The 27,687-nt window shown below is 50.5% G+C and overlaps 2 protein-coding genes across 5 annotated transcripts in view; one reads left to right on the top strand and one right to left on the bottom strand.

The window, feature by feature from the left end:
* LMAN2L (lectin, mannose binding 2 like) overlaps nucleotides 1-15,157 on the bottom strand; it is a 39,536-nt gene extending 24,379 nt beyond the window's left edge. Inside the window, exon 1 of the mRNA XM_027128940.1 lies at nucleotides 15,071-15,157. The gene's annotated coding sequence lies outside the window, so the exon portion shown is untranslated. The remainder of the gene's footprint in view (nucleotides 1-15,070) is intronic.
* Nucleotides 15,158-15,733: 576 nt separating this feature from the next.
* Nucleotides 15,734-27,687, top strand: part of CNNM4 (cyclin and CBS domain divalent metal cation transport mediator 4) — a 36,712-nt gene continuing 24,758 nt past the window's right edge. For all 4 annotated transcript variants that reach the window (XM_027128931.1, XM_027128930.1, XM_027128929.1 and 1 more), the window contains exon 1: nucleotides 15,734-17,328. In XM_027128931.1, coding sequence (XP_026984732.1) covers nucleotides 15,927-17,328 — 1,402 coding nt within the window. In that variant the 5' untranslated portion in view covers nucleotides 15,734-15,926. The remainder of the gene's footprint in view (nucleotides 17,329-27,687) is intronic.

Raw genomic sequence — 27,687 nt, 5'->3', positions numbered from 1 at the left:
CTTCACGTCCTATTGGCTCTCGTCGAGTCCCCGCCCCCACAGGTGAGCATTTCTCCGATTGGCTGGCTTGAGTACCAGTTTGTCTTGCCAACTCAGGAAAGGGGCGTGGCCGAATGCCTGGATTCCCTTATTTGCATTTGTCCTGAGTGCCACTAGGCCTGCTGGGATACGTAGTGATTTCCATTTCGTCTATACATTCTAGAGTAAATTTAAAGAGATAAAATGTTTCTTCCAGTTCCACGCAAACGTTCTAGCCTCTCTGCCATAGTACCCTCCTGACCGTGCGGATCTATCAACTGATCTATAGAATTGAAGGGAGAAATAGACAACTTCACAACTCCAGCAGTTGGAAAATTATCAGGAAAATTATCAAATTTATAAAAGACTTGAAGAGCACGATCAAACAACTTGACCTGATGACATTTATAGAAATTCCAGCCAACAACAGCAGAAGACACATTTTCTTCGGGTGCAAAAGAAACATTTCGCAAGATAATCTGAACCAAAAAACCCAAACCTGCACAAATTTAAAAGAATTGAAAGCACATAAAGGATGTTCTCCTATCATTACAGTATTAGACTAGAAATCAATAACAGAAAGATTTCTGAGAAATCTTCAAATGTTTGGAAATTAAACTAACTTCTAAATTACTCGTGAGGGAGTAGGAGGCACCGGGCGACTTCAGCGAGTCCTCTGAGAAATGGAACAGAGTAATCAATCCTTTACCTGTTGGTGCAATAATACATCCGGGCCCCGAAGCCAAAAAAGTGAGATTCATCCCAGCTTCCATTCTCTTTCTCAGCAATTCCACCACCGAAACAGTAAATAATCATGTCTTGATTGTTTTATCCCTAACTATTTCTCAAAGCCATCACATCCTTTCCATCCCTCCCTTTGTCTTTCCCCTGAACCACAGCAAGTGTCCCAACTGTTGTTCTGTCCACCATTGTCCACATGGCCATCCAAGTGATCTAAACCATCTACCCATGCACTTTCCTGAGTGTCAGGGTTAAATAAGTCCATACAGGTAAAGCTCTTACTTCTTAGAGTAGTGTCTGCCATGTAGTAAGCACTGCAGTATCAGCAGCATCACCATCATTATTAACAGAGCCCGGTATGGTTCACCATCACCTGTGGGGAAGAGATTCAGGCCCCTCAGCCTAGCACACAAAGCCATCTGCCATCTGGCCCACAGCCCCCTTCCTTGTCTATATGCTCCAGTTTCCCCTGTTCCCTCTCCTTTGCCCCAGCCCACTTTCTCCTGGAGGCCTTCCCTGACTCCCTCAGCCAGCGGGCAGTGCCCCACTCTGAGCTCTCAGTGTTCCCAAGCACATTTCTTACACAGTACTTGCCAGCTCTGCGTCTCTGTCTTCCCAATAGACTTGACCAAAGTTAAATCCTTCTTTCCTGAGCATAAATATTTTTAATAGGAGATATATGACTATGAGCCTGTTTTATGGGGGATCAACTTTTTAAAATTAAAGCTGTCACAGCTATTGATCTTTTACACGCTCCACACAAAGCAGATGACTGGTGATAAGACATTAGGAATTGAATACATCTATCCGTGTCATACCTTGGCTTTAAAACCGTGCATGCCTCCCAATTACCACAGGATAAAATCCAAACTCCTTAGTGTAACATTCAAGGCCCTGCTCAGCCTGAGTCAAATCAGGCTGTACACATGTCTATTACAATGTGTGGCATTCTGAATTATGGTGCTCAATTAGCAGATTATATGTTTGTTTCCCCAGCAAGTCTGAGAGCTCCTGGACCACAGGGAGCAGATCTTACTCATTTCCTATCCCAGGCCCCACCCACTTCCCCACTCCCTAACCCATCACCCAGCACATAGTAGGGATTCTCATTGTTTTGAATAAAATTATTTTCATTGTATTTCTCTATCAGCTGGAATTTTTTTACTGTGGTAAAATATACATAACACAAAGTTTACCATTTTAAGTATACAGTTCAGAGGCATTAAGTACATTCATATCGTTGTGCAGTCTGTGAGCTTGATTTTTGGTAGATTATGTCAGGAGATGTCTCATTATGAAACTCATTACAATGAATAAAAAGGGAATAAAAGAGAAGGGTGTAAAAGACAAAATGCACAGGACAATAAGTCAGACTGTTGCAAAAGGGACAATGCTCACTAATGAGGAATGCATCAAAGAAAAGGAGGGAAGTGGGTTTTTTTTTTGTTTTTTTTTTTTTTGCATTATGTGGGCCTCTCACTGTCGTGGCCTCTCTCGTTGCGGAGCACAGGCTCCGGACATGCTGGCTCAGCGGCCATGGCTTATGGGCCTAGCCGCTCTGCGGCATGTGGGATCTTCCTGGACCAGGGCACGAACCCGTGTCCCCTGCATCGGCAGGTGGACTCTCAACCACTGCGCCACCAGGGAAGCCCGGGAACTGGGGTTTTATAGAGGCAGGTAAACAAGGGAGTCATCATGAGGAAGGCTGGAGAGGGTCTTATCTGAGTCAGTGAGGAAGGGTGGAAGGGGGTCTTATCTTGGAATATTCTAGAACAGGATAGTCCTTTGAAGTTGGCTATTTTCAGAACTCAAAATGGGGTGAGGGGGGACACAAAGCAGGGGAGGCATTTCTTGACTGTAGCTGCTTTCCAGAAGTACAAGGTTCAGATAAAGTTCAACACGTCAAGGTGTTGAGGGGAGATGGAAGAAAGAGAAAAAGGAGCCCTGCCCCCCTCCGGCACTGCCCTACACACACGTAGAGGCACCTTCTGAAAGCTGGGTCAGGTTTTGACCGACCACCCTTTCAGCTGCCTGATATCCCTCTTTTTCTCCACGGAATCACAATCTAGGGCTGCATAGCTCCAAGGTGGGGGCCATTCATGTGCAAAGTGAGCTGTGAATTATAGAGTTCTGGTTGATTCCTACTTTCCTGTCTTCAAAGTCAAACGGGAGCACCTTAAAGCCTGATGCTCCACACCCCATGAAGGAGGTTCCAAGGTAGAATCTTGGCCCCGTCCTTTCCCTCCCTTCCACCCTGCAATTCCCTTTTTTTTTTTTAATTGAAGTATAGATGATTTACAATATTGTGTTAGTACCACCCTTCAGTTCTAAACCTTGATATTCCATTTAAATCTACCCTCATCCAAACCTAGGACACAAAGCAGGGCCTAACGTCAGCCGTCCCCAAACCAGGTAGACCATTCCTCCCTCCTCAGAGATCCAGGCTGAGCCTTGGGGCTGGGCCCATCTTCAGCCCTAAAGTTGCAGCTGACCTGGCCCCACCCCCCTCCATTTCCAGTTCTCCCAGCAGACCCTGGAGCATAGAAGGGGACAGTAGCTCCAACACTAATTGGCCAACTATTTTCCAGTGGCAACTTACAAATTCTGACCTCCCAACAAGCCACAGTATTAGTTAAGAAATCTATATTTGGGTTTATCACTTAGTTACTTGCTTAGTTAGTGTGACTTACCTTCTCCAATCTGTTAATCAATCAGTGAATTAATAAAAACCAATATCCTAAGGACCAGATCTTAGATCTGTGATGGCTCGATGAAGTGGGAGAACTCTTACGAATTAGGGACTGCCTCTAGGCATCCAGATGCCTGCTTGTCACAGAGTTGGGATATAAGCGGCACCAAGAGTTACAGAATGGGGGTGGGGGGAGGAGAACTCTGGCATGTTTGAGTTGGGATGAAAACATCTGCCCTTTTGAAACCCAGCTCTACTGTATGACCTTGGGCAAATTACATAATCTCTCTGAACCTCAAATTCTCTACCTGTAAATTCGGTGTGATGAAACCTACCACACTTGACTGTTGACAGCATTAAACTAAAGAATGGATAAAGGATGCACATGCACCTTGCTGACTCTAAAGAGTTCTATAAGTGTACAGATTAGTATTGTTTGTAAAGCTTTGCTATGGCTTGCTCACTTGTGTTCTGGACTGTGTTCTGGGAAAGTGGGTTTGGTCCCTTTGAAAGAAAGTGCCTCTGTTAGAAGTAGGTTTATCAATGAAGTAGAAACCACTGGCTTATTTGAGGATATTGTTCAGGGATCTGGGGTGCAGAGTGGAAGTGTGTAATGTGCAAATCTTATCACCGGGGTTTCTAATGAGAAATACAACAAGCTATAGCTTTGAAGGTCAAACAGCTAAGTAAAGTCTTTGTTGGGTATAACTGTCCTCACTCTCCTTCTTCCTGTGGTAGATGACAGATGGAGGAGCCCTGAGCTCTCCAGGAGCTGGATGTGTAGGGAAGTGCATGGATACAGCTGAGCTACAGCTATGACAGAAGCCATGCGAGGGGGTGGATGAGGAGGGAAATTCTCATTCTGTGCAGAGAATTCAGAGCCCATCTGTGCCAGGAATGGCAGGCTCTTCAGGATGAGTGGATGCTGTGGAGTCAAGGGAAGCCATCCTGTGGCTTCGGAAATTAACCTGGCCCAGAGTCTTAAGCCAGCCTGATGATGGCTATTTCCAAAGTCAGATGGAGGGTTGTTGGCGCTGGGAGAGAGCCAAGAAGTCAAGGTTAGACTACACACTAAAAGACAAAAACTGAAGACTAATGTGTAAGAAGCCCAATTATAAAGACATGGCTTTATTTCTTTAAATCATACTCCACTTGGAATTTCTTTAAACAACTAGACTGATGCACGGCTGTTTTATAATAAAGATGTCTACTTTCTGTCATGAAAACTCTTATGATGTCCCTTGGTTTCAACATTTGTCAATGAAAATGACAGCTTGGAAAGCATTGGTAGTACACAGGTTTGGGTTTCAATACATGGCTCTGTTGACCTTGCCTAGTTGTATGACCCTGGGCAAGTTATGTAACCTCTTTGGGACCTGGTTTTTCTACCTGTAAAAGGAGAATAATAATAACACCTACCTCACAAAATTGCTATAAATATTTAAATGAGGAAAGGTGTGGAAAGCACAGTGTTTGGCACATAGCACTGAATAAATGGGAGGTAATTTTTATTAATTGCTACCTGTCCCTTCACATCTGAATTACAATGGCAGCTTCTTTGCTGGACTCACTCCCACCCCATTTCCTCAACACACTGACCAAATTTTAGTTTCCATTACATCACTTCCCCAATAAGAATCTTTGTTCCTCCCTGACAGGATTAAGACAAAACTGTTTAGTGTATAGGCCAATGTCAGGAGTTTAGCTCTTACTTTAAAAGAAACTGAGCTTCTGGAAGGTTTGGATCAGAAGAGATTTATAATTTATGTTTTTAAAAGATCACTCTGGGGAATTCCCTGGTGGCCTAGTGGTTAGGATTCCAGGCTTTCACTGCTGTGGCAGGGGTTCAATCCCTGGTCGGGGGAACGGAGATCCCACAAGCCATGTGGTGAGGCTAGAAAAAAAAAGAAAAAGAAAAATCACTCTGGCTGTTGCCCTGAGAACAGAATGTGGGAGGGAAAGGGTAGGAATAAGGAGGCCAGCTAGGAGGCTATACTGGTGCTAAAGGAAGGTGCCTGGAGTCTGGGTGGTGGCAGCCGAAGTGGGGAGAGGTACCTAGATTCTAGATGTATTTTCAAGGTAGAGCCAACAGGATTTGCTGATGGATCAGACAGAGACATAAGAGAAAAAGATGAGTAGGATGCCTCTGGAGTTTTGGCCACAGCAGCTGGAAAGATGGAATTGCCATATACTGATAAAAGGGAAATTATGGGAGATATATGTTTTGGAGGAGAAATTAATATTTTAATTTTGGTGATGATGGCTTTATGTGTCTATTGAACTTCTAAGCAGAGAACAGGCTCTCCAACCCTAACCATTAACCCAGTAAGACCGTATTCCCAATTTTTAAGGGAAGCTGTTGGGCGTCAGCGTTGGGGGATGTTTGTCGGTTGATCAGTATTCAGTAGAGGATTTTCCCTCACCTCCTGTGACAGCCAGCCTCCAAATGGCCCCCAGTAGTCCGTGACATCTGCTATTCATGCCTTGGATAACCCCCTCCCATAGTGTGTCAGTTTTGGTACATATAGCCAATAGAATTGGAAAGAACTGGTGGTATGTCACTTGTAAGGCTAGATCATAAAAGACATCATGGTTTCTACATCGTCTTGCTCTCTCTTGAATTACTTACTCTGGGGAAAGCCAGCTGCCATGTTGTGAGCAGCACTGTGGACAAGGGCACATGGAAAAGAACTGAAGCCTCCTGCCAACAGCCATGTGAGCAAGTCTGGAAGTGGATCTTCCATCCCCAGTCAAGCCTTCGGATGACTGAGGCCCCAGCTAATGTCTTGATTTCAACTCATGAGACTCTGAGCCAGAACCACCCAGCTAAACTGCTTCCTAGGGGCTTCCCTGTGGCACAGTGGGTGAGAATCCGCCTGCCAATGCAGGGGACGTGGGTTTGATCCCTGGTCTGGGAAGATCCCACATGCCATGGAGCAACTAAGACTGTGCGTCACAACTACTGAGCCTGTGCTCTCGAGCCTGCGAGCCACAACTACTAAGCCCACGTGCTGCAGCTACTGTAGCCCATGTGCCTAGAGCCTGTGCCCCGCAACAATAGAAGCCACAGAAATGAGAAGCCAGCCCATCGCAACGAAGAGTAGCCCCCGCTTGCTGCAACTAGAGAAACCCCGCGTGCAGAAACGAAGACCCAATGCAGCCAAAAATAAATAAATAAAATAAATAAATTTATTTAAAAAATAAAATAAAGTGCTTCCTAATTCCTGACCCCAAAAATCTAAGACATAATAAATGTTTACTATTTTAAGCAACTAACTTCTGGGGATAATTTGTTATGCAGCAATAGGTAACTAACATACTTCTCAAAGTCAGGTGAAGGGGGTGCTCTAAGAAAACTTGGGGGCTCCTGCAAGAAGAGGGACTGGCATCTTATACCACCATAAGCACCAGACTTGCTGTTCTGCCCTGTGACTCCTAGAGCAAAGGGAGGACAGAACTGAAGACCTGAGGCGGAGAGAGGGGTCATCAGTGGAGTGGTCTCTACAGCATCCATTGGGTGGACTCAAGAGGGGCTGTCTGCCAGGCAAAGGTTATCCCAACAGCAAGAAGCTGGGGGCAAGGAGTCCCAACAGAAGCTGAGCTAAACCTCCCCCTATAAGAAGCCAATACCTGGACACAAGCCGCACTCAGTCAAGCTGCAACAGCCATAAAGGGGGGGGGGGTCTAGTCTGTGGGAGGTTAAGGAAAGCGAAATTGCCCTTCCCCTTGTCCCCTTGCCCCACCAGGCCCCAATGCTGGAGAAGTTTGACCCTGAAAAGGAAGAATGAAGTAACCCCCTCCACCTGACACCAGATACACACATACACACTCACCCCAAATGGGCTGCAGTGATTGGAGGAGTGAAAGGCTGACCAAGGCCCTTCCCCACTCCAAGTCCTTGGAGCAGACCCTGGACCCCGCGCCTGGAGAAGGACGACAACGAGGGGGCACAGGTGATGTAAGTCAGAAATGAGATGTCAGCTGTTAATGGACCTGACTGGGTTCCTGATACTAAAAGTCACACTAAAGATGGTGGACCCACCAGAGAACTCAAGGAGGGCTGGAAGGGGGAATTTTGACAGAGATTGGTTAAAAGCCTTGATTAGAGAAGAAATAAAACCATGTCATCTTAAGTCCCCACTGAATTGAAATTCCTCAGTCAACCGATTACAGTTCTGCTCCTGGAACCCTAGTCCTCAGATGGGTATAGCACACGCAGGAGGGCTAAGAAGGTTTGGAGTCCAGACAGGTTGGAACAGTATCGAAATCCATTTTTGTGTGATCCTGAGCAGGTTTCTTTCTTTATTTTTTAGGGGATGCTGTGCTGTGCAGCATGCGGGAATCTTAGTTCCCTGACCAGGGATCAAACCCGTGCGCCCTGCAGTGGAAGTGCGGAGTCCTAACCACTGGACTGCCAGGGAAGTCCCTGAGCAGGTTTCTTCAGCTTTCCAAATCTCCCTTTTCTCATCTGTGAAAGGAGATGACTAATGGTACCCCTTTTTTCAAGGCCGTGGTGAAGCTGAACAGAAGTACTGCCCTCAGCAGGGGGAGGGGACCTAGTAACAGACAGCTTGAGGCTTCTATTACCTCCATTTAGGGACCCTCCCCTTATATAAAAACCCAGGCTCCTGATTGGCCCTTCTTGGTGTCCTACCCACCCTAGGTCAATTGCTGTGGCCTGGGGTACTTTTGTCCAGGCCTGGTCAGTTGCCCATCCCCACCAGAACCCATGAAAATGGAGGTGGGACAGGTTCCCAGAGGAAAGGGGGGTGCCGTTTGCAGAAGGAGGGGAAGGAAGCGGAACAGACCAGAACAACAGATGCCCATTACCTCTCATCTGCCGTTACCTTCCTCCCTTGGTTGTCCAGGAAGAATCCTAGATCAAAGAATTTAAATTAGGATAGAACCTAATTATCTGATCCAGTTCCCTCCGGTTAAAGATAAAGGCCCTGAGGCTAGCAAGATGAGCTGGTTGCTGAAGGCTCTACAGGTATTTGGTGACTTGGCAGTTGTTTGGGCACTTGGGAATGAAGATCTGTAAGACGGTCTCCCTTCCTGGGTCGGGCTAGGAGTCAATAAGGTTTGGGAATCAGGAACTTGGCTCACTGATCTGCCTGGGCTGATTTATTGCCACATGTGGATTATGGAACGCACTGTTGGCATGGAGGACATTTACAAGGAGAGCATTCTAACCCCCACCATCCTCATAGGCTTCCCCCAAACAGTATTCCAGTGGATGCCCGTGAGCAACGCATGAGACCAGTATTTTTCAAGTTGTGACCCGGTCAAGAAATCAATTTAGTTGGGTCAAGATCAGATTTTTTTTTCCTAAGAAATAGAACAGAGCAGAAATGATATCAAGGGGTAAATATTGTCTTGTGACACAGCTTTCTAAGTTACAATTTTATATATAAAGCTACTGGCTAAATGCTTCCTCCTCATTTCCCATTCCTGGTCCCCAATAGTATTGTTTCTGCCCTCTTTTTTTTTTTTTTGCGGTACAAGGGCCTCTCACTGTTGTGGCCTCTCCTGTTGTGGAGCACAGGGTCTGGACGCGCAGGCTCAGCGGCCATGGCTCACGGGCTCAGCCACTCCACGGCATGTAGGATCTTCCTGGACCGGGGCACGCATCGGCAGGCAGACTCTCAACCACTGCGCCACCAGGGAAGCCCCTGCCCTCTTTTTAAAGGGAAATCCAATTCATTCCACAAACGCATATGGAATGCTGAGTATTCCGGATACAGAGATGACTATGACACAGTTTTTGCCCCGAAGCGTTCTCAGCCCAGTGGGAAATGGCCTCCAGTCCAGATTAGGGAAGAGAAGCAAATGAAGAGGGCAGACAGTGGCTGGATACTTTCCAGAAAAACAACCCCTGGGCAGTGGAAGGGGGGTAGGGGAGCTTTCGTGTTCTGCTTTATACACCCTGTGTTATTTGAATTTATTGCAATGAACATGTATAACACCTATTTTATAAGCCCCCCAAAAATATAAAAATACACGAATGGATAAATGAGTGAAAGGTACAGTAATGTGAAAGTCCTGGCCTGGAGGAAGGGAAAGAAACCAGTGTTTACAGAGCAGTGCTTTCAAACCAGGGCTCATTTGGTTCTTGCAATACAGAGAGAAGGGTCTCTTGATCTTCATCTTTAAAATGGAGAAACCGAGGCCCTAAGAGGCCAAGCACTTTGCCCCAATTCACCAGATGGTAAGGGTCAGAGCCCGTGACATTTCTGCCAACTAAAAAAAAGGGTCAGAAACTAGGGACAATGACTCCAAAAACTTGGTTCATAAGCCTCTATAAATACTCAGCGTTCGTTAGCTTGCTCTTCTTAGTTTTTTTCTAGCGATGAGCAGTTAATCTGTTAAAATAGAAAAGGGTCAGACTTCCCTGGTGGCGCAGTGGTTAAGAATCCGCCTGCCAATGCAGGGGACATGGGTTCGAGCCCTGGTCAGGCAAGATCCCACATGCCGTAGAGCAGCAAAGCCCGTGCGCCACAACTACTGAGCCTGCGCTCTAGAGCCCGTGAGCCACACCTACTGAGCCTGCGTGCCACAACTACTGAAGCCCACGCGCCTAGAGTCCATGCTCTGCAGCAAGAGAAGCCACCGCAATGAGAAGCCCGCGCACCGCAAGAAAGAGTGCCCCCACTCGCCACAACTAGAGAAAGCCCACGTACAGCAATGAAGACCCAACGCAGCCAAAAGTAAATAAATAAATAAACAAATAAATAAGTAAATTAATAAATTTATTTTAAAAAATAGAAAAGGGTCTTTCCCTTTTGGGAGGCAGAAGGAAAAGCTTGCTGAGGTAGCCAGTCCTGGGGACGGAGGGTGTTCCAGTGCACCCGACAGGGAGGGAAGCAGGAGGGAAGGAGAGCGGGCAGAGTCCTAGGTCCAGCAGGCCCCTCTCACACCCAGTGCTGCCCAGGGCTCCCCACAGGGGCCCTGGAACAGCAGGGGCTTCCCTAGGCCTGGGCTCGCAGGGTGTCAGGTCTCTCTGATCCCGAATGAGAGGCTTCTCTCCCTCCCAGCAGCCTGAGAGCTTGTCTGTAACGCCCAGCCCCCCTGCCCCCCACCAGCTCGACCTCCCCTAACCCCAGCCTCCTTTCTTCCCTCCGCACGGAGGCCCAAGGGGGCCACACGTGGTCTTGTTCAGTCCTCGGTGATCTCCCCCTCAGCCTCTGGTTTTCCCCATCATCCTCTATTGATTTCTTCCTCCGCAGGAAAGGGAAGGGGAAGGACAAGAAGACTGGCTGAAGTTGGATAGAGAGACACAGCAGAGCTAAGGACATCTGCGTGTCCTCTAAAAATCCTGGCTGCATCGTTCCCATCATTGTCACGGTATTGAGCTCTTACCATGGGCCAGACATCCTCTCACTCCGCACTCAAGAATGTCCCGGAGTCCCAGGTCACACAGGCAATCTGTGGCCAAGCCACCACCCCCATCGTGCCTCCAAAGCTGTGCCTGAACCCGCATGGTGGGGCATCCTGCCTCCCGTGAATCTGTCCCAAAGGAGAACAACCTGTCCTATGGCCGTGGGAGCCTTGAATCCTAGCCAGTGAATACAAATGCTTCCTTCCCCTTGCCGCTTTGGCATCTGACTGCTTCTCAGAGGCACATCCTTTTATTGGCCTGGATCCACTGACCTGATGTTTTCATCCCCTTCTCTGGCTCAATGAAGTATCTGTCTCACACACCGGGTCCTCATGTCCCCACGCGCTGGGATGACCTGCGTTGGGATGTGAGTCAAGGCAGCATCCAGGGACTTCCCTGGTGGTCCAGTGGTTAGGATTCTGCGCGTCCAGTGCAGGGGGCATCGGTTCGGGGAACTAAGATGATCCTGCGTGCCGTGCAGTGCGGCCAAAGGAAAAAAAAAAAAGGCAGCATCCAGCTAACCTCATGCTTGCTCCTTCCCTCCTGAGAAAATTTTTTTTTAATTTTTATTTATTTTTGGCTGCGTTGGGTCTTTGTTACTGCGTGAGGGCTTTCTCTAGTTGGGGCGAGGGGGGCTACTCTTCATTGCAGTGCACGGGCTTCTCATTGCGGTGGCTTCTTCTGTTGCGGAGCATGGGCTCCAGGCGCGCGGGCTCAGTAGTTGTGGTTCACGGTCTTAGTTGCTCCACAGCATGTGGGATCTTCCCGGACAAGGGCTCGAACCCGTGTCCCCTGCATTGGCAGGTGGATTCTTAACCACTGCGCTACCAGGCAAGCCCCCTCCTGAGACAATTAAATGGCACAGATGTATCCTGCAAATGCTCAGGGTTACTATAGACTCATAGACAGGGATGAAACAGACCGTGGCAGGTATTGAGGATGATCCGTGTCTCACTGTGAAAAGGTGTCCCACTGCTGCCAGCCAGGCCGTCACAGCCCAGGCCCACGGCATCCCCCAAGGGCTCTGCCCAGCCTGGGGCCATGGCAGACCTCAGGCTCTGAGCTCCACCAGCAGATGGGCAGCTTCTCTGCCCACAGCTCCCCATTGTGGAGACCCAGAGATTGAAAAGGGCTAAGAATCCAGGCTGGGAGGATCCCAGCCTAGGAAGTGGGAAAGGAGATCCCAGGTTACTGATTCAGGATCTTGTTCGTCACTGGATACTCGGTGTCAGCTCAATGCCAGGTACAGAAAGGGCAATAAACCTTGTGGGCTGTCTCCCTACACAGGACCAGAAAGGAGGGGGCTCAACCACGGGAAGTGTAGACGTGCTGCCATAGGTCCCGGAAAGAACCCATCAGGCCCAATGGAGTGAATGCAGTGCTTTAGGATGCTTGGGGGTCAGGTATCAGGACCCCTTGGGGAAGGACCTTCTCCAAACTCCTTACTTTCAAATGGAGGCAACTCAGGTGAGTAAAGACTTCTACCCCAGGCAGAGGAACAGGTCTGCCCCCTAAAGGAGAGAGGCTTCTCACATGCACATCACTTTCTGCTGTTCTTACAGCCTCGTTCACAGGAGCCAGACATGGTCCAGGCTCCCTGCTTTGCACATTAATACACCTCCTTCTCCACAATGTCCCCACCACGCTGCGGGAAGTTTCTCAACTCTGCAGATGAGGAAAGGTTTAATGACCTAACCAGGAACAAGTGCCTGGCAGAGAATGAACGTGGACTCCAGTCTGCATCTCAAATACCTCCCCTGACTCTTTCTGGGTTGTATCATTTAACTGTTACCCAAGGAGTCTTGTCTCCCCTGCAGACTGAAGGCCCTGGGAGGGCAAAGAAGAATTTCTTTCTTTCTCCCTTTCTTTCTTCTTTCTTCCTTCCTTTCATTCTTTATTTCTTTTTCTTTCTTTCCCCTCCTCCCTCCCTCCCTCCCTTCTTTCCTTAGATGTATAAACTATTTAATAACAGATGACGCCTCCTCCTTCATTTGCAGGGCATCAAGCATTCTGGACATCGTGAAAGCTTCCCTTTAAGTTACGATGGGCACCCAGAACAAGGCCGTATGGACCTCTGCCTGGGTAGCATGGAAAGGGGAATTTCTTTTCTTTACTTCATTGCATCTGCTCTATTCACCTAATCACGGGTGTGAATATAATCATGGATGGGTGTAATTTTTAAAAATTAATTAATTTATTTATTTTTGGTTGCTTTGGGCCTTTGTTGCTGCGCGCGGGCTTTCTCTAGTTGCGGCGAGCAGGGGCTGCTGTTCGTTGCAGTGAGCAGATTTCTCATTGCGGTGGCTTCTCTTGTTGTGGACCACGGGCTCTAGGCACGTGGGCTTCACTAGTTGTGGCACGTGGGCTCAGTAGTTGTAGTTCGCGGGCTCTAGAGCGCAGCCTCAGTAGTTGTGGCACACAGGCTTAGTTGCTCCGTGGCATGTGGGATCTTCCCAGACCAGGGCTCGAACCTGTGTCCCCTGCATTGGCAGGTGGATTCTTAACCACTGTACCACCAGGGAAGCCCAGGATGGGTGTAATTAAGTGAACTTTAGCAGAGACTGATTTTTCCTACCAAATCCTCACCAGCGCTGGCATTTTTAACCCAAGTATCTTGAAAATTTATTTTTTCCTTCCCTTTGCTGGCTTCTGTCATTGGGCTCAGTGCATGCATAGAACGCTTCTGAGTACAGATAGTCTGAAAAGGGCAAAATAAAAATAGCCAGTGGGTCGATAATAGAATGGGAAATTCTCTAAGTACCGTAGGGGAGGGCACTGGTCCTAAAGCCGGCTGGAAAGAGATGAGGGCAGAAGCATCCCTGAGAGCTGGGCTTGCTCCGAGGTGACGTAGGTGGCTCATGCTGGTCAGTGGACATGGGAGGGAACAGCTGGTCAAAAGTTCTGCTTTCTGCTTTTCTTTCTTTCTTTTTGGCTGTGTTGGGTCTTCGTTGCTGCGCGCAGGCTTTCTCTAGTTGTGGTGAGCGGGGGCTACTCTTCGTTGCAGTGCACGGGCTTCTCATTGCCGTGGCTTCTCTTGTTGTAGAGCACAGGCTCCAGGCGCGCAGGCTTCAGTAGTTGTGGCACGTGGGCTCAGTAGTTGTGGCTTGCGGGCTGTAGAGCTCAGGCTCAGTAGTTGTGGTGCACGGGCTTAGTTGCTCCACGGCATGTGGGGTCTTCCCGGGCCAGGGCACGAACCAGTGTCCCTTGCATTGGCAGGCAGATTCTTAACCACTGCACCACCAGGGAAGCCCTCTGCTTTTCTTCTGTGTTGGCCAGTGCCCATCTGAGTCTCCTGTTTTCTGGAAAACTGGCAGGCTGGACACTCACTATGGAATATGAAGTGAGGCATCTGCAAGGGGTCGCTTCAGGCTGGCCTAGCACACAGCATCCTGTACCCCTGCTAACAGGGCTTAGTTGAATCAGGCCTCTGCCACCACGCCTCCTCCTAAAACACTATATTATTGTTCCTCTCTGTTTAGTCTCCTTCCGGCTGGTATTGATTGTTGCTTTTATTGGCAAACAGTATACCGTAATAAAAATAAACACAAGTGTTTCTGCAGGGAGATGGTGAAATGGATTCTGTCTCCAGGGCTGGGAAAAAACTTGGTCCAAGACCCAGTGGTCAACCTGGTACCCGATCCTCCCGTCAGCACACCTCTGCAATTATAAGGATGTTTGTCTGTCTGTCTCCTTCTCCCTAACTGGATGGCAGCTGCGGTTGGTCTTCCCCCCACACACCCTGAGTGCTTGGTGCTCAATTCATAGTTGCCGACTGACATCGAGGTAGGGCCGCCCAGGAAGCAGTCATTTCAGGGCTGGGCCTGGTGCTGCGCGTCTCAGCTTGTTTCCACAGGCAGCTGCCCCAGGGTCAGTCACCACAATTTGGGGTTAGGGGTTTGGTCCCAGCAGGGCAGATAATAACAGCAACGACAATAACAACAACAGCTGCATAGTCAAAGAACATTCACAGAGTTGTTCTGTCCTGTTCAGTGCCTAAGCCAGCTGTTCCCACAAGCTTAGTGGGATGCTGCTGTGTTACCATTCTTATCCCCATTTTACAGATGAAGAAAATGGGGCAGAGAGACATTCTAACTTGCCTTACCCAAAGTCACCCAGGCCTGCTCTGAAGATAACAGTCTGGGTGGACGCTGATTTGTGCCTAGACTCAATTTCTTCATCTGTAATATGGAAATAATAACACTACCTCTTAGGGTTGTTGGGAAGATTAAAAAAATATTACGTACGTGTTTGTTTATTGCCGGTTTTCTATCCTAGACTGCAAACTCCAGGGGGCAGGAACTTCGGCTCATTCACTGCTGTACTGTTTGAGTCTGGAACAAATGGCCGTAGTAGGTGCTCAATATTTGTGTCCTAAATGGAAACGACAGACCCTGGCCCTTCTATCTGCGGGTACATCCTACAGCTTCAGTTCCCCAGATTTTCCCTCCACTGGCCCCCGAAAGGAGACCTCGGGCCTGGGCCTGGGGAACCCACTTCTGGTCTTGGGACAAGGTGGGTAAAACCCCCGGGAGTTCCAGAACAATGCCGGTGGACTTGAAGACCTCCCTCAGGCCTATGCCCTCAGGTTCTCCTTTTCTTTTTTCATAGCAGAAAATCAATTTTCTCACAACGCGGTGCTGCTTCCGAGAGGTTCTTGCAGAGAAGGGCCACCGCCCCGAGCTGCAGATTTCTGGGGAAGGGAAAAGAGCCCAGCAACCAAGCCCAGTCTGGGCTGCGGAAGAGGAACTACGTGGTCGAGAGAGCAAGTCGGGGAGGAGGAGAGAAGGACCCGCCGAGAGAGCGGAAAGGCGTGCGAGGAGAAGGGCGGGGCGTGCGCTCGCCCGCGGCTCCCGCGCTCCCACACCGCCCCACCTTAAATGCCGGACCTCCTTAAGGGAGGGCGCTGGAGCCGCGCGCCAGGATGCGGGGGCCTCCCATGCAAATGAGGGGCGTGGCGTGGCGTGGCGGGCGGGGCGCTGACCTGACGTCAGGCAGGCGGCCCGGGCAGTTGGCTCGGCGGCGGCGGAGCGGCAGGATCGGCGGCGTGAGAGGGGCTGCGCGGAGGGGCGCGGGGAGCGGCGGCGGCCGAGCCGGAGCAACATGGCGCCGGTGGGCGGGGGCGGGCGCCCGGGCGGCGGGCCGGCCCAAGGGCGCCTCCTCCTGGTGGCGCCGGTGCTGCTGGTGCTGCTGTGGGCGCGGGGGGCCCGCGGCCAGGGCGACCCCCAGCGGAGCGCGATCCTGGGCATGAGGCTGGCGAGCTGCAACAAATCGTGCGGGATGAACTCGGATGGCATCATCTTCGTGTCCGAGGGCAGCACGGTGAACCTGAGGCTGTACGGCCAGAGGCTGGGCTCCCTCTCCAGCAACCTGATCTCCTTCACCGAGGTGGACAACGCCGAGACCATCCACAACTCCACCAGCTGCCCCGAGCTCACCAAGGACCTGGTCGTCCAGAAGCTGGTCAACGTGAGCCGCGGGGACACGTCCGGGATGCTGGTGGTGCTCACTAAGTTCCTCCGGAGGAGCGAGAACATGAAGCTGTATGCGCTGTGCACCCGCGCCGGCGTGGACGGACCCTGGCAGAAGTGGACGGACAAGGACTCGCTGCTCTTCATGGTGGAGGAGGCTGGGAGGTTCCTGCCCCTCTGGCTGCACATCCTCCTCATTTTGGTGCTGCTAGTGCTGTCGGGCATATTTTCTGGCCTCAATCTGGGGCTTATGGCCCTGGACCCCATGGAGCTGAGCATCGTGCAGAACTGTGGCACTCAGAAGGAGAGGCGCTATGCCCGCAAGATCGAGCCCATCCGACGCAAGGGCAACTACTTGCTCTGCTCCCTGCTCCTGGGAAACGTGCTGGTCAACACCTCCCTCACCATCCTTGTAGATAACCTCATCGGGTCTGGGCTGGTGGCCGTGGCCTTCTCCACCATAGGCATTGTGATCTTTGGGGAGATTGTGCCTCAGGCCCTGTGCTCCCGACATGGGCTGGCTGTGGGCGCGAACACTATCATTCTCACCAAATTCTTTATGCTACTCACCTTCCCCCTCAGTTTCCCCATCAGCAAGCTCCTGGACTTTTTCCTGGGTCAGGAGATCCGCACCGTTTACAATCGGGAGAAGCTGATGGAGATGTTGAAGGTGACGGAACCCTATAATGACCTCGTGAAAGAGGAGCTGAACATGATCCAGGGGGCCCTGGAACTCCGGACCAAAACCGTGGAGGATATCATGACCCAGCTGCAGGACTGCTTCATGATCCGGAACGATGCCATCCTGGACTTCAACACCATGTCGGAGATTATGGAAAGCGGCTACACGCGCATCCCCGTGTATGAAGACGAGCAATCCAACATCGTAGATATTCTCTACGTCAAAGACTTGGCCTTCGTGGACCCCGATGACTGCACCCCCCTCAAGACCATCACCCGCTTCTACAACCACCCAGTGCACTTCGTCTTCCATGATACCAAGCTGGATGCCATGCTGGAGGAGTTCAAGAAGGGTAAGGCCTGATGCAGCTCCCGCTTCACTCTTTGTGGTGTCGCGCGTATCCTTGCCTGGTTTGTGTCTGCTGATCTTAGCGTTCCATTTGCGTGACTCTGTGTCCCTTTGCTCAGCACCTCCTGTGCCTCTGAGGTGAACGGTACTCAGGGCCGCAGAAACAGTTCTTAAGCATCTGCTGTCTGCCAGGAACCGTGCTTTGCGCTTCAGGTGAATCAAAGCAGAGCAAGACACACTCACCCACCTGGGAGCCAGACAGAGGGAAGCTAATGCCTCAGAAGAGGCCAACACCAGGGCATGGAGATTAGGACAAGCACGTCTCACTGGGGTCAGGTGGGGAAAGGGTCGGGTGGGGAAGGGGCAGGTGAACTGGGAAAGCCTTCACAGGGGAGAGAACATTTGAGGAGAGCCTTGAAAGGTGGGGACACTTGGTACTTGAGGCAGAGGGAACCCCTCGAGCAGAGAAGTTGAGTTGGGGAGCAAAGGATGTGCTTGTGGGCCAGCAGGTGGTCCTGTTCCTGTGGGTACAGGCTCTGCTGATCACTGGTCAGTGGGGGAGAGACTGAGTCATCTGGGGCCTCAGGAAGAGCCTGAAAGTCAGGGCAGTCAGACTGCTGGAAGCTTGGAGCTCTGGAAGGTTTTGGAGCAGGGGAACAGTGTCCCTGGAGCTCCTGGCCCACAGAAGCTGAATTGGGAGGGCTCTGGTTGGCTCCCCGCCCAGAGCAATGCCAAGTAACGCTTTGGACTATGCAGCAGAAGCAAGCCGATTAAGTTTTGGTTATTGTTCTGTCTTTCCCAGGCGCCAAACAGAAGCTTCCCTCCTGTGGTCTGCTGGGAATCTTCAGCGGGCCTTGCATTGCCTTGTGTTTTTTTCTCACATGGGTTCTTGGCCGATTTTCAGGTAGTTAGAGAGACACTCGGAGGGTTTACTCACCAGCCTCAGAGCTCAGGGCACACACCCCTTTCCTCACTTGCAACAAAACTTTTCTCCTACCTCTGCCACCCCAAAGCCTTCAGAGTGACAGTAAACAAACCAATTATGGAGTAAAACCCTCCTAGGCCAAAGGGAGAGAGGAGGCAGAAAGGGAAGGTCTTTATAAAGGAATGGAGGAAGAGGGGGAGGGACCTTATCCTAAACCTGGGGACTTGGCTGTGTTTCCCATTGGTGGAACTCCCTCTGGCTGAGGGCTTCTAGCTTCTAGCTGGGAGCCAGCGCCCAGACCCTTTTCAGTCATTTCTGGAACCGAGAGTGGAGGAGAGCTTGAACTGGCTTGAATCAGTGGGTGATGGAGTGGGTTTGGGAGGAGCTGGCCTGGCAAGGATGCTGGGGTCGGGGTCAGGGCCAGGTACCTTCCCTTTTTCAGTTTGAAAGACTGAATCTCAGCGTCAGAGCTGAGGAGGACTTGAGTGGGAGACAGCCCAGTAAGGCCGTCTCGCTGCAGAGGGACCCGTGGTGACGGCACAGCCTGGGGGGAGCTTCGGGGTCTGAACAGAAGAGCACTGAGGATTTGTGCCCCACCCCACCCTGCAGCCTCGAGGCCCAGAGGACCTCTCCCATGTTGCTTGGTCGGGAACTGGGTTAGGACTCAGCAGGGCAGCTTCCTCCTTACCACCTCGATGGTCTTTGGGACTGTTGCTGGTGACACGCCCGACAAGCATCGTTCAGCCCACATCTGGATCCAACCTGTATGGACTGGCTTGGTCAGGCTTCCCAGCCCCTGATCAGCAGGGTGGGAGCTTCCTGGGTCTCGGCAGGGCCACCTTTGGACTCAAAAAAATAAATAAAAAAAATAAGGTACCGCTTCCTGCAGCTGAGGAAGCAGAGCTAGCATCTCTCAGGCCAGAGCACTGCTGCGTGGGGCTCTGCAGATGCACATTTTAGTCCACTGGACTCTGCTCCGTAACAGGCTTGCAGCCTGAGACTGAGGCCTGGAGGGGGTGCTGGTAATTCCATGGGAACACAGGCACAGTCTGCCCTGTGCAGTGTGAGGCCCTGGAGATGCAAGTGTGAGGGATGGTCACACCGAGTGAACGTACCCGGGGTGTTACACCATCACTTCCTTGTTCGTTGCCATGCTGGGCTCCCCGCAGTGTGACCTCTGGCAGATCTTTCCATCTGGCATCTACCTTTTCAGTCTGAGGCCCTCCAGGACGCGGCAAACGCGTAGTGTACACCTGCAACGTAAAGGATTTTCTTTACAAATCTGGTGTTTGGAAGGCTCCTTTTTTAGCTAAGAAAACCCACCAAGCCAGGTTAACACAGCCAGCAGCATCATCAGCACCAAAATCGGGGCCAGGGTGCCTGCTAGTCTAGCCGAGGGTCTTTTCCGCGCCTCAGGGGACTCTTTGGCACCTCCTTCACCTCACCTTCAGGTGAGGGTCCTGAATTCTGCCAGAGTCTTTCCGCTGCTGGTGTAAAATCCTCTTTTCAGGTCATTTTATCTCCACCTTACCCACCAGCATTATAAGCTCCCTGAGGGTTGGGATCATGCCTTATTAGTGTTTTCTCCACTCAGTTGCTAGCAAAGAAATTAACAGTAAATGTTTCTTAAACGATGAATGAGCAACAAGCGAATGGCTGTCTCTGGCAAGCCCTGCTAGCCTTGCTGGCCTTGAGGACACTCCCACCCTAGAGCCTTTGCCCTGGCTGTTCCCTCAGGCAGGAATGTTCTTCCTAGACTTTGCATGGCTTACTCTCCCCTCCCTCGGGTCTGCTTCAACTTCACCTTCTCAGTGAGGCCTTCCTGTCACCCTAGTTAAAACTGTAACCCCCTTCCCACCCTGACCTTCCTGATCTACCCAGACCTACCCTGTGCTCATTTTTCTTTTTCTCATACTACTTTCTAACAACTGTACAATTTACCAGTTTACTTTGTTTTTTATTGTCTGTCTCTTCCCACTAGAATGTCAGTTCCAAAGGGCAGGGCTCTAAGTTCTGTTCACCAATATATCTCCGGCACGTAACATGGTTCTTGGCACATAGTAAGACCTCAATAAAAAGTCACTGAATCAAAGAATGACCTGTCAGCTTTGAGAGAGAATTATCTGCATTCCAGAAGTGTTAGAATTTTGACGAGCTGATAAGGGCTAAAGAAAAATGGGTGTGTTGTGCTGTTATCCAGGGACTTGACATTTCCAGCTGCCCCAAGAAAGCCAGGAGGTGCTCCTGCAGTGACACGTGTATCAGAGGTTCAGGTCAGGGACTGAGAAGCAGAGTGTGGAGTCTTGGTTCTCCTTCCCTGTGCCTCAGGTTCTCAGTGAATAAGCGGTCTTTGACCATCAAGAGCTGGCGTGGCTTCACTCATTAGTGGGAGTCATGAATATGCTCCTACACACTTAGAGACAGGCTCAGAGAGTCACTGCAGGCCTGGGGGCGCTGAGCTTCGCCTAGGGACCAAAGCAACGAGGTGACAGCTTCCCAGCCGCTTCTGCCTTCCAACTCAAGGCAGCTGTCACTGTTTACTGAACCCCGTGCTATGTGCAAGACACGATGCCCCGTGCTGCAGGCTCTCAGGAGTAAGACCCACTAATTGGTGAGAGCTGTGAGGCCACTGAGAGGCTCCTGCAATTTGAACCTTGGTCCTTCCACTTAAACCTCGTCTAGAATGTTCGCAGTACTGGGAGTTTTGGCTGAGTTTGGCTACAGCTCGAAATCTTAAAATGAAGCTTCCCTGGGCTGCTCCTGGCCCTGCTGTGTTTTTCCTTCACCACAGATGCTCCCCCAGACTCTGGAAGCACAGTGATGAAAGAACTCTCCACTTGAGAGTTTGGAAGCTCCGCCCCTCATTGAAACCCACCCTCCAGCTTCTGCTGTGCCCCTCCCTCCCCCTCCCTCCGGGGCATTCCTGCCCGTCCCAGGCATTCAGCTCTTCTTTAGTCTTTGGTCACTGACCCCTGGGGTAACCTTGCACCTATTACTGCTCCTCATAAACAGTTAGTGAGTTATATTTTGGAGGGAAAAAGCTAGAAATAATTTCTCGAAAACTCCTCCCATATTTCCAGCTATGTCACATCACATTTTCCCCACCTGCTTAATATTATTCCTGAAACAACTTTATACAGGCTGGACAGAACACTGCATAATTTTTGCATTTGCTTTGGGTTCCTCCCGTCTGGTGCACCTTAAGTATCTTATTTCCCTCCACCTGCTTGTTCTTTTCATTTGTTCAACAAACATCTAACTTTTGGAAGCCTGTGTGTCAGACGGTGTGCTAGCTTTTGGGAGTCAGAGGACTAACACAGCCCTGTTCACAGCAGCCGCTGTCTACCAGGGAGACAGGTAGGCACGGTGGGACCCGGGAAGGCCTAGGCCTCCAGACGCTTCTGCAGTCAGAATGACAGAGCCCAGTGATTATTAGTCGGGGTGGGAAGTAGTTGTGAACATCTGAGGGTTTTGCCTGGGATTCAAGTTGATGATGTTGTCATTTGATGGGAGTGGGCAGAGGAGGGAAGCAGAGCCAGTTTGGTGAGGGCGGAGGGAGGGGTGGTGCTAAATAATAACGGTGTCACCCTTTATCAGACTTCTGTGCCCAGCATTGTGTGCACCGGAGCACCTGTCGCTTCAACGAATGTCCGACTGCCTAGATATTCTGTTCAAACGCAGATGAGAACTCAGTGGGTTTGGGGTGCGGCCCAAGGGGCTGCCTTTCTGACAAGCTCTCCGATGATGCCCGTTCTGCTGGCCCTGGACCACCCCAAGCAGCACGAGGGTGCAGTCCATCCAGGCAGGTATGCGGGGGAAGTGGCACGTGGGGCTCGGGAGTGAGGCGGGGACCCGGCTGAAAGGTTTGGGAGCCAACTGACAGCAGGCAGAGCGTGTGAGGCATGGAGAAGCCTGGCCCAAGCGGCTCTCTGGCGAGATGAGAAAGAGCCATGCAGGCCTGGTCTGGGGAGCCTCCTGGGGAGGTCGCATAGGGCGAGTGCTGAGCCCAGCTGTGGGATGGGACAGTGGTCACGAGGTTCTGGGAGAGGGCGGCCTCCAGAGTGGAGAGCGAAGGCAGCTCTACACCTGATCTCGGACAGCTCCACCTGGAAACACTCTTGAACTGAGCTGGTGATCTGATCTCAAGAAGATTCCCCCGGGGCAAGTATATCTGAGCGAGTGACAGGAGCTGCCTGTTGGGGCAGAGATGCCAGCGGAGCAACTGACAAAACACTGGCCAGGCTGCTGCTCACTTTCTCTTCAGTGTGGTGCGTGTGCAGCCCGTGCGCCAGCTTCCATAGAGGAGCCAGAGCTGAGAGCACCTCACCCATCTTCTATTTACAGATCTCTTCCTAAAGCTATTATTTGTGTACTGGAAGGCTCTGCCTTACGGCCAGGCCCTAATAAGAGCTTCTTAGATCTTTACTTGTAAAAAGTCTTGTATTTCTAATTCAAAAGACCAGCTCTAGAGTTTTCCTGGACTTCTCTGGTCAGGACAGGTGGTACTGGACAGATGTTTAATATGGAAAACAGTGCACAGAAACACAAAACCACACTTCTCCTGTGTCCTGCAGGAGAAATGGATAGGGGCAGGGGACCCTCAGGAAGCTGGTGCCTTGCTTGTCTTGTCAGTAGAAATCTGACATTTCAGCTGGATCTTCGAGGGGGAATAGACACAGTACTTTTCCTGTCTGTGCCTCTTGTTCTGGGAGCACTTGGACGAGACCACAGGGTGAGAAATGAGCTTCTCAGTCCTTGGTGCCCCGCTTTGGGGGAAACTGCTTCTGCATATGTGACCGCCTCTCAGTCCTTTCCAGAGGGCCTGGGAGGGGCCACCACTGTGCGCCCGTCTCCCGAGGTAGTGCTGTCCTGCTGATGAACCAGGTAACTGAACAGCTAGGATATCCTTGAGGGAAAGGAATGGTGCCTCGCATGACGTTTTCCTGCCATTCTGTCTCCTCGAAGGCAGGGGCCGCAAGCCTGTTTATCAGACACTCTCTAAGAGGGGAGTGTGCCTAGAGGGGGAGGGTGGACCGGACCCTTCTGTCGCTGACTTGGTGATTGATTTTAGGGGAGCCCCCTGGTTCCTTCAGCCCAGCCTGCGGGGAGGGACAGCTTGCCTTGCCTGTCCTAGGGCTGGCTCTCTCTTTCTGCCTTCCTTTGGCCTTAGGGAGTTTTGAGTCCTGCAGAACTTCTCAGGAGAACTTGCCAGGAGGATGTGAGGGTTATGGAATTTCCTAGAGGTGCCCAAGGTGGCCCTCAGTTAAGAGGACAGGGAGCAGCTTCCTGGTGCTGTTGCTGCCGTTTGATCCAGTCCTCTCCCCTTGTTCTCCGAGCCCCTCCATCTGCCATTGGGCACAGCTGCCCTATGACAGGGTGCTCTCCTGTCCTGAACCTCGGGTTACCCCTCTCATCACACCCGAGCGTCCCAGGACATCCATCTGTAAAAGGCTTTGTGGCTACAGAAAGGACTCCTGGCTCATTTCATAGACTGGATTCTGGACTACTTACTGTATTCCTGTTCCATTTATTAGGGAATTTCTTTTCCTTAATGTTAATTAAAAAGACCTACATATCATCATCAGAACCTTTGAAAACAGGCAGAAATCAAAACCAAACAATCCAGAAGCCTGTGACTTAGAAAGAAGCACTTTTTCTTTTTTTTTTTTTTGCGGCACGCGGGCCTCTCACTGCTGTGGCCTCTCCCGTTGCGGAGCACAGGCTCCGGACGCGCAGGCTCAGCGGCCATGGCCCACGGGCCCAGCCGCTCTGCGGCATGTGGGATCTTCTAGGACCGGGGCACGAACCCGTGTCCCCTGCATCGGCAGGTGGACTCTCAACCACTGCGCCACCAGGGAAGCCCCAAGAAGCACTTTTAATATAAAGTTTAAAAAATCTTGTAACAAGACAACAGGCTCAAAATCATTTTCATTTTTACAGCCATGCTCTCTCTCATTAGCTGCCCTTACGTGTTCCCACATTGAAATCACTGTCTACGTACAATTTTGTGCTCTGCTTTTTGGAACACAGTTTAGATCGGTTCTTCAGATTTCTCCTCTGATAAGAAGTGAAATCCCTTTTTATCCCTGGGATTCTTAGGGGGAGTGTCTAGGAGGATTTCCACAGACTGAGGGCTGGGCTGCGTTCTGTGGCTGACAAGGTGAGCCCAGAGGGCTGGGGTGTGCAGCCGCCAGCCTGTTTCGTTGGGGGTTAAACCTAGGGTTGCTGGAACATTCCCCAGACGTTATAGCCAGAGTCTCTTCCCTGCTGCAGGGCCTATTTACCGTGACCTGGGCAGGGTTCTCGAAAGACTGGTTTCACCGGGCTCTCTGGAACGCCTGGTCTCTGGCCAGCTGGCAGCCAGGAGCCTTGGTTGGAAGGAAGCCTCCCTCCCGCAACCCCTTGCCCCGCCCCAGGCAGGCTCATTCCCACACCTACATCCACACCAACAAACACCCACATCCACACACGCGCACACACACGACCCCACACCTACATCCACACCCACACACATCCACACGCACACACGCACACACACGACCCCACACCTATATCCACACCCACAAACACCCACATCCACACACTCACACACACGACCCCACACCTATATCGACACCCACAAACACCCACACCCACACACTCACACACATGACCCCACACCTACATCCACACCCCCACACACCCACGTCCACACACGCACACACATACATGCACACATATGCACCCACCTACCCACTCACACACAGGCAGGCTCAATCCCACACACACTCAGGCATCCTTTTACACGCTGTTACCCACACCCACCGGCAGACAGACACACAGATTTATCCATTCCAGGCAGGCGCTCCCTCTCCTCTCTCTCTCTCTCTCTCACACACACACACACACACACACACACACACACACACACGCGTGCGCACATATGCACAGTCACCTAGAGTCCTGCTTTAAATGCACGTCCGTCTCTCATCAAACTTTCTCGAGAGTAAGTTTAAAAAGGGAGCACACGCTTGTGCAGTGGAGTTCATTTTGTAAAAGGCTCAAAATAGTGACTGACTTTTGGGCTCAGAGAAATTGCTCTTTGGTGGCTGGTGAATTGGTCATCCACATGAATGACAGCACCCAACCCGGAGGTTGTGGGGAGGACAGAATGAGGTAGGGCACGTACGGGGCTCAGCTCAGCGCCTGGCACCATGTTGTCGTGCAATAAATGTCAGCTGTTTTAAAAATTATTGTTATTACGATCCCAAAGCTACCCCCGTTGGTGTTGACACCCGCTTGGGCCACGGTGGTTCTCACATACTGGCTTGGGTGGCAGCTGCCCCACTGTCTGGGCGTGGTGTCTTTCTTGGAATTATGAATACATTGAGGTCAAAAGAGCCTGCTATATAATTGCACGCTAATTCAGATGGCATCTTATCTGGACCCTAGCATGTATGTTAAGGGTAACAGAAGCCAGAGCTTAAGAAAAAAAAAGTCCAGAAAAGTAACTTAAAACTGAGGAGATGCTCCTCATTCAGTTATTTGTTTCCCACACGTTGGGAAAAGTTCAGGCAGCCGTCCTGATGGCCAGCGCCTTTGTGGTCTCACTGCAGAAGCACGGCCTGGGGGTCGCTGCTCTGGGGAGATGTCTGGGAAAGGAGCGTGGCCACATTTACCAGCTGCACCTCTATGTGGGTTCTTTCATTTCAGGATCCACCAGTCACCTGTCCTCCCTGGTGCCCCAGTTAGGGAGGCAAGAGGCTGTGATAGAAAAGCAACAGGAACAAGAGGGGGATCCAAGGGACTGAGGCTCCCCAAGAGGCCCAGTCTCCCCAGAAATGCCCCAGACCCAAGCTGTGGAAGAGGGTAGAGCAGGGATCGTTAAAGAAGGAAGAAATGCCTTCATGACTGGTTAGCCTTTGTTGAATACTGAATTCAAGCACTGTAGACAGGGAACCGAGGCTCAGAGAGGCTGAGAATCTTTCATTCTCAGCCACATGACAGCTAAGTGGCCACCCCAGACTGCTCCCCTCCACGGGCCAAGCCCTTGACTGCTGTTCTGTGTCACTTCTCAGGGGGGTTGTAGGTATTGAGAAAGAGACCAGAAGATTGGCATATTCCAGTAACCCCAGGCTAGAAAATTTACTGTCAGTTCTACATTTAAAAAAATTGAGATATAATTGACATTACATTATATCAGTTTCAGGTATAAAACAAAATGATTTGCTGTATGTGCATGTTGTGAAGTGGTCATTGCGATAAGTCTAGTTAACATCCATCACCACACATAGTTACAAAAATTTTTTTCTTGTGATGAGAACTTTTAAGGTCTACTCTCTTAGCAACTTTCAAATAGACAATACATATTATTTATTAACTATTTACTATAGTGCTCATGCTATACATTACATCCCCAGGACTTATTTAAAACCCCGCCCCTCCCCTCCCCATCCCCCCCCAATTTTAAGGACTTATAACTGGAAATTTATACCTTTTGACCACCTTCACCTGTTTTGCCCAACCTCTCACTTTCGGCAACCACCTAGATTTGTTCTATTTTTTATTTTTTTTAATTTATTTATTTTATTTATTTATTTTTGGCTGCATTGGGTCATCGTTGCTGCGTGTGGGCTTTCTCTAGTTGCGGCGAGCGGGGACTACTCTTCGTTGCGGTGCGCGTGCTTCTCATTGTGGTGGCTTCTCGTGTTGTAGAGCACGGGCTCTAGGTGCACGGATTTCAGTAGTTGTGGCACGCGGGCTCAGTAGTTGTGGCTCGCGGGCTCTAGAGCGCAGGCTCAGTAGTTGTGGCACATGAGCTTAGTTGCTCCGCGGCATGTGGGACCTTCCTGGACCAGGGCTCGAACCTGTGTCCACTGCATTGACAGGCGGATTCTTAACCACTGTGCCAGCAGGGAAGCTCCTAGATTTGTTTTAAAGTAAAGTTTCTGCTGAAGCAAAGTGCTTAAATCATAAGTATTCAGCTTGCTAGTTTTCACAAAGGAGCACCCTTGTGTAAATACGTCTTAGCTCAAGAAATAGAACATTATCAATATCCTAGAAGCCCCCTGCACACCCTCCCAGTTACTGCCCCTGCCCCCCAAATCATCATGGGTCAATTTTTTCTGTTTCTGAACTTTTATAAGTGAATCGTATAGTATATACTCTTATGTCCGGGTCCTTCTGCTCAACATTAAGGTTATGAACTTTATGCATGTTGCTTGTAGCTGTAGTTCATTCTCTTTTCGTTGCTGTATAGTATTCCATGATAAAAACACACCACCATGGTACTGTTGGTGGACGTTTGGATTGTTTCCACTTTGAGAGTCTTACAAATAATGCCACTAAGAACACTCTTGGCATGTCTTCTGGTGACTATATGTAGCCAGTTCTGCTGGGAATATGTCTGGGAGTAGAAATGCTAGGGCATCGTATAGGCATAGAGGAGACACTTTTCCA

The sequence above is a fragment of the Aethalodelphis obliquidens genome, unplaced genomic scaffold, assembly GCF_003676395.1.
Source record: "Aethalodelphis obliquidens isolate GAN/ISIS:26980383/991018 unplaced genomic scaffold, ASM367639v1 scaffold35, whole genome shotgun sequence".
Lineage (NCBI taxonomy): Eukaryota > Metazoa > Chordata > Mammalia > Artiodactyla > Delphinidae > Aethalodelphis > Aethalodelphis obliquidens.
This window is presented reverse-complemented; position numbering and strand designations above follow the sequence as displayed.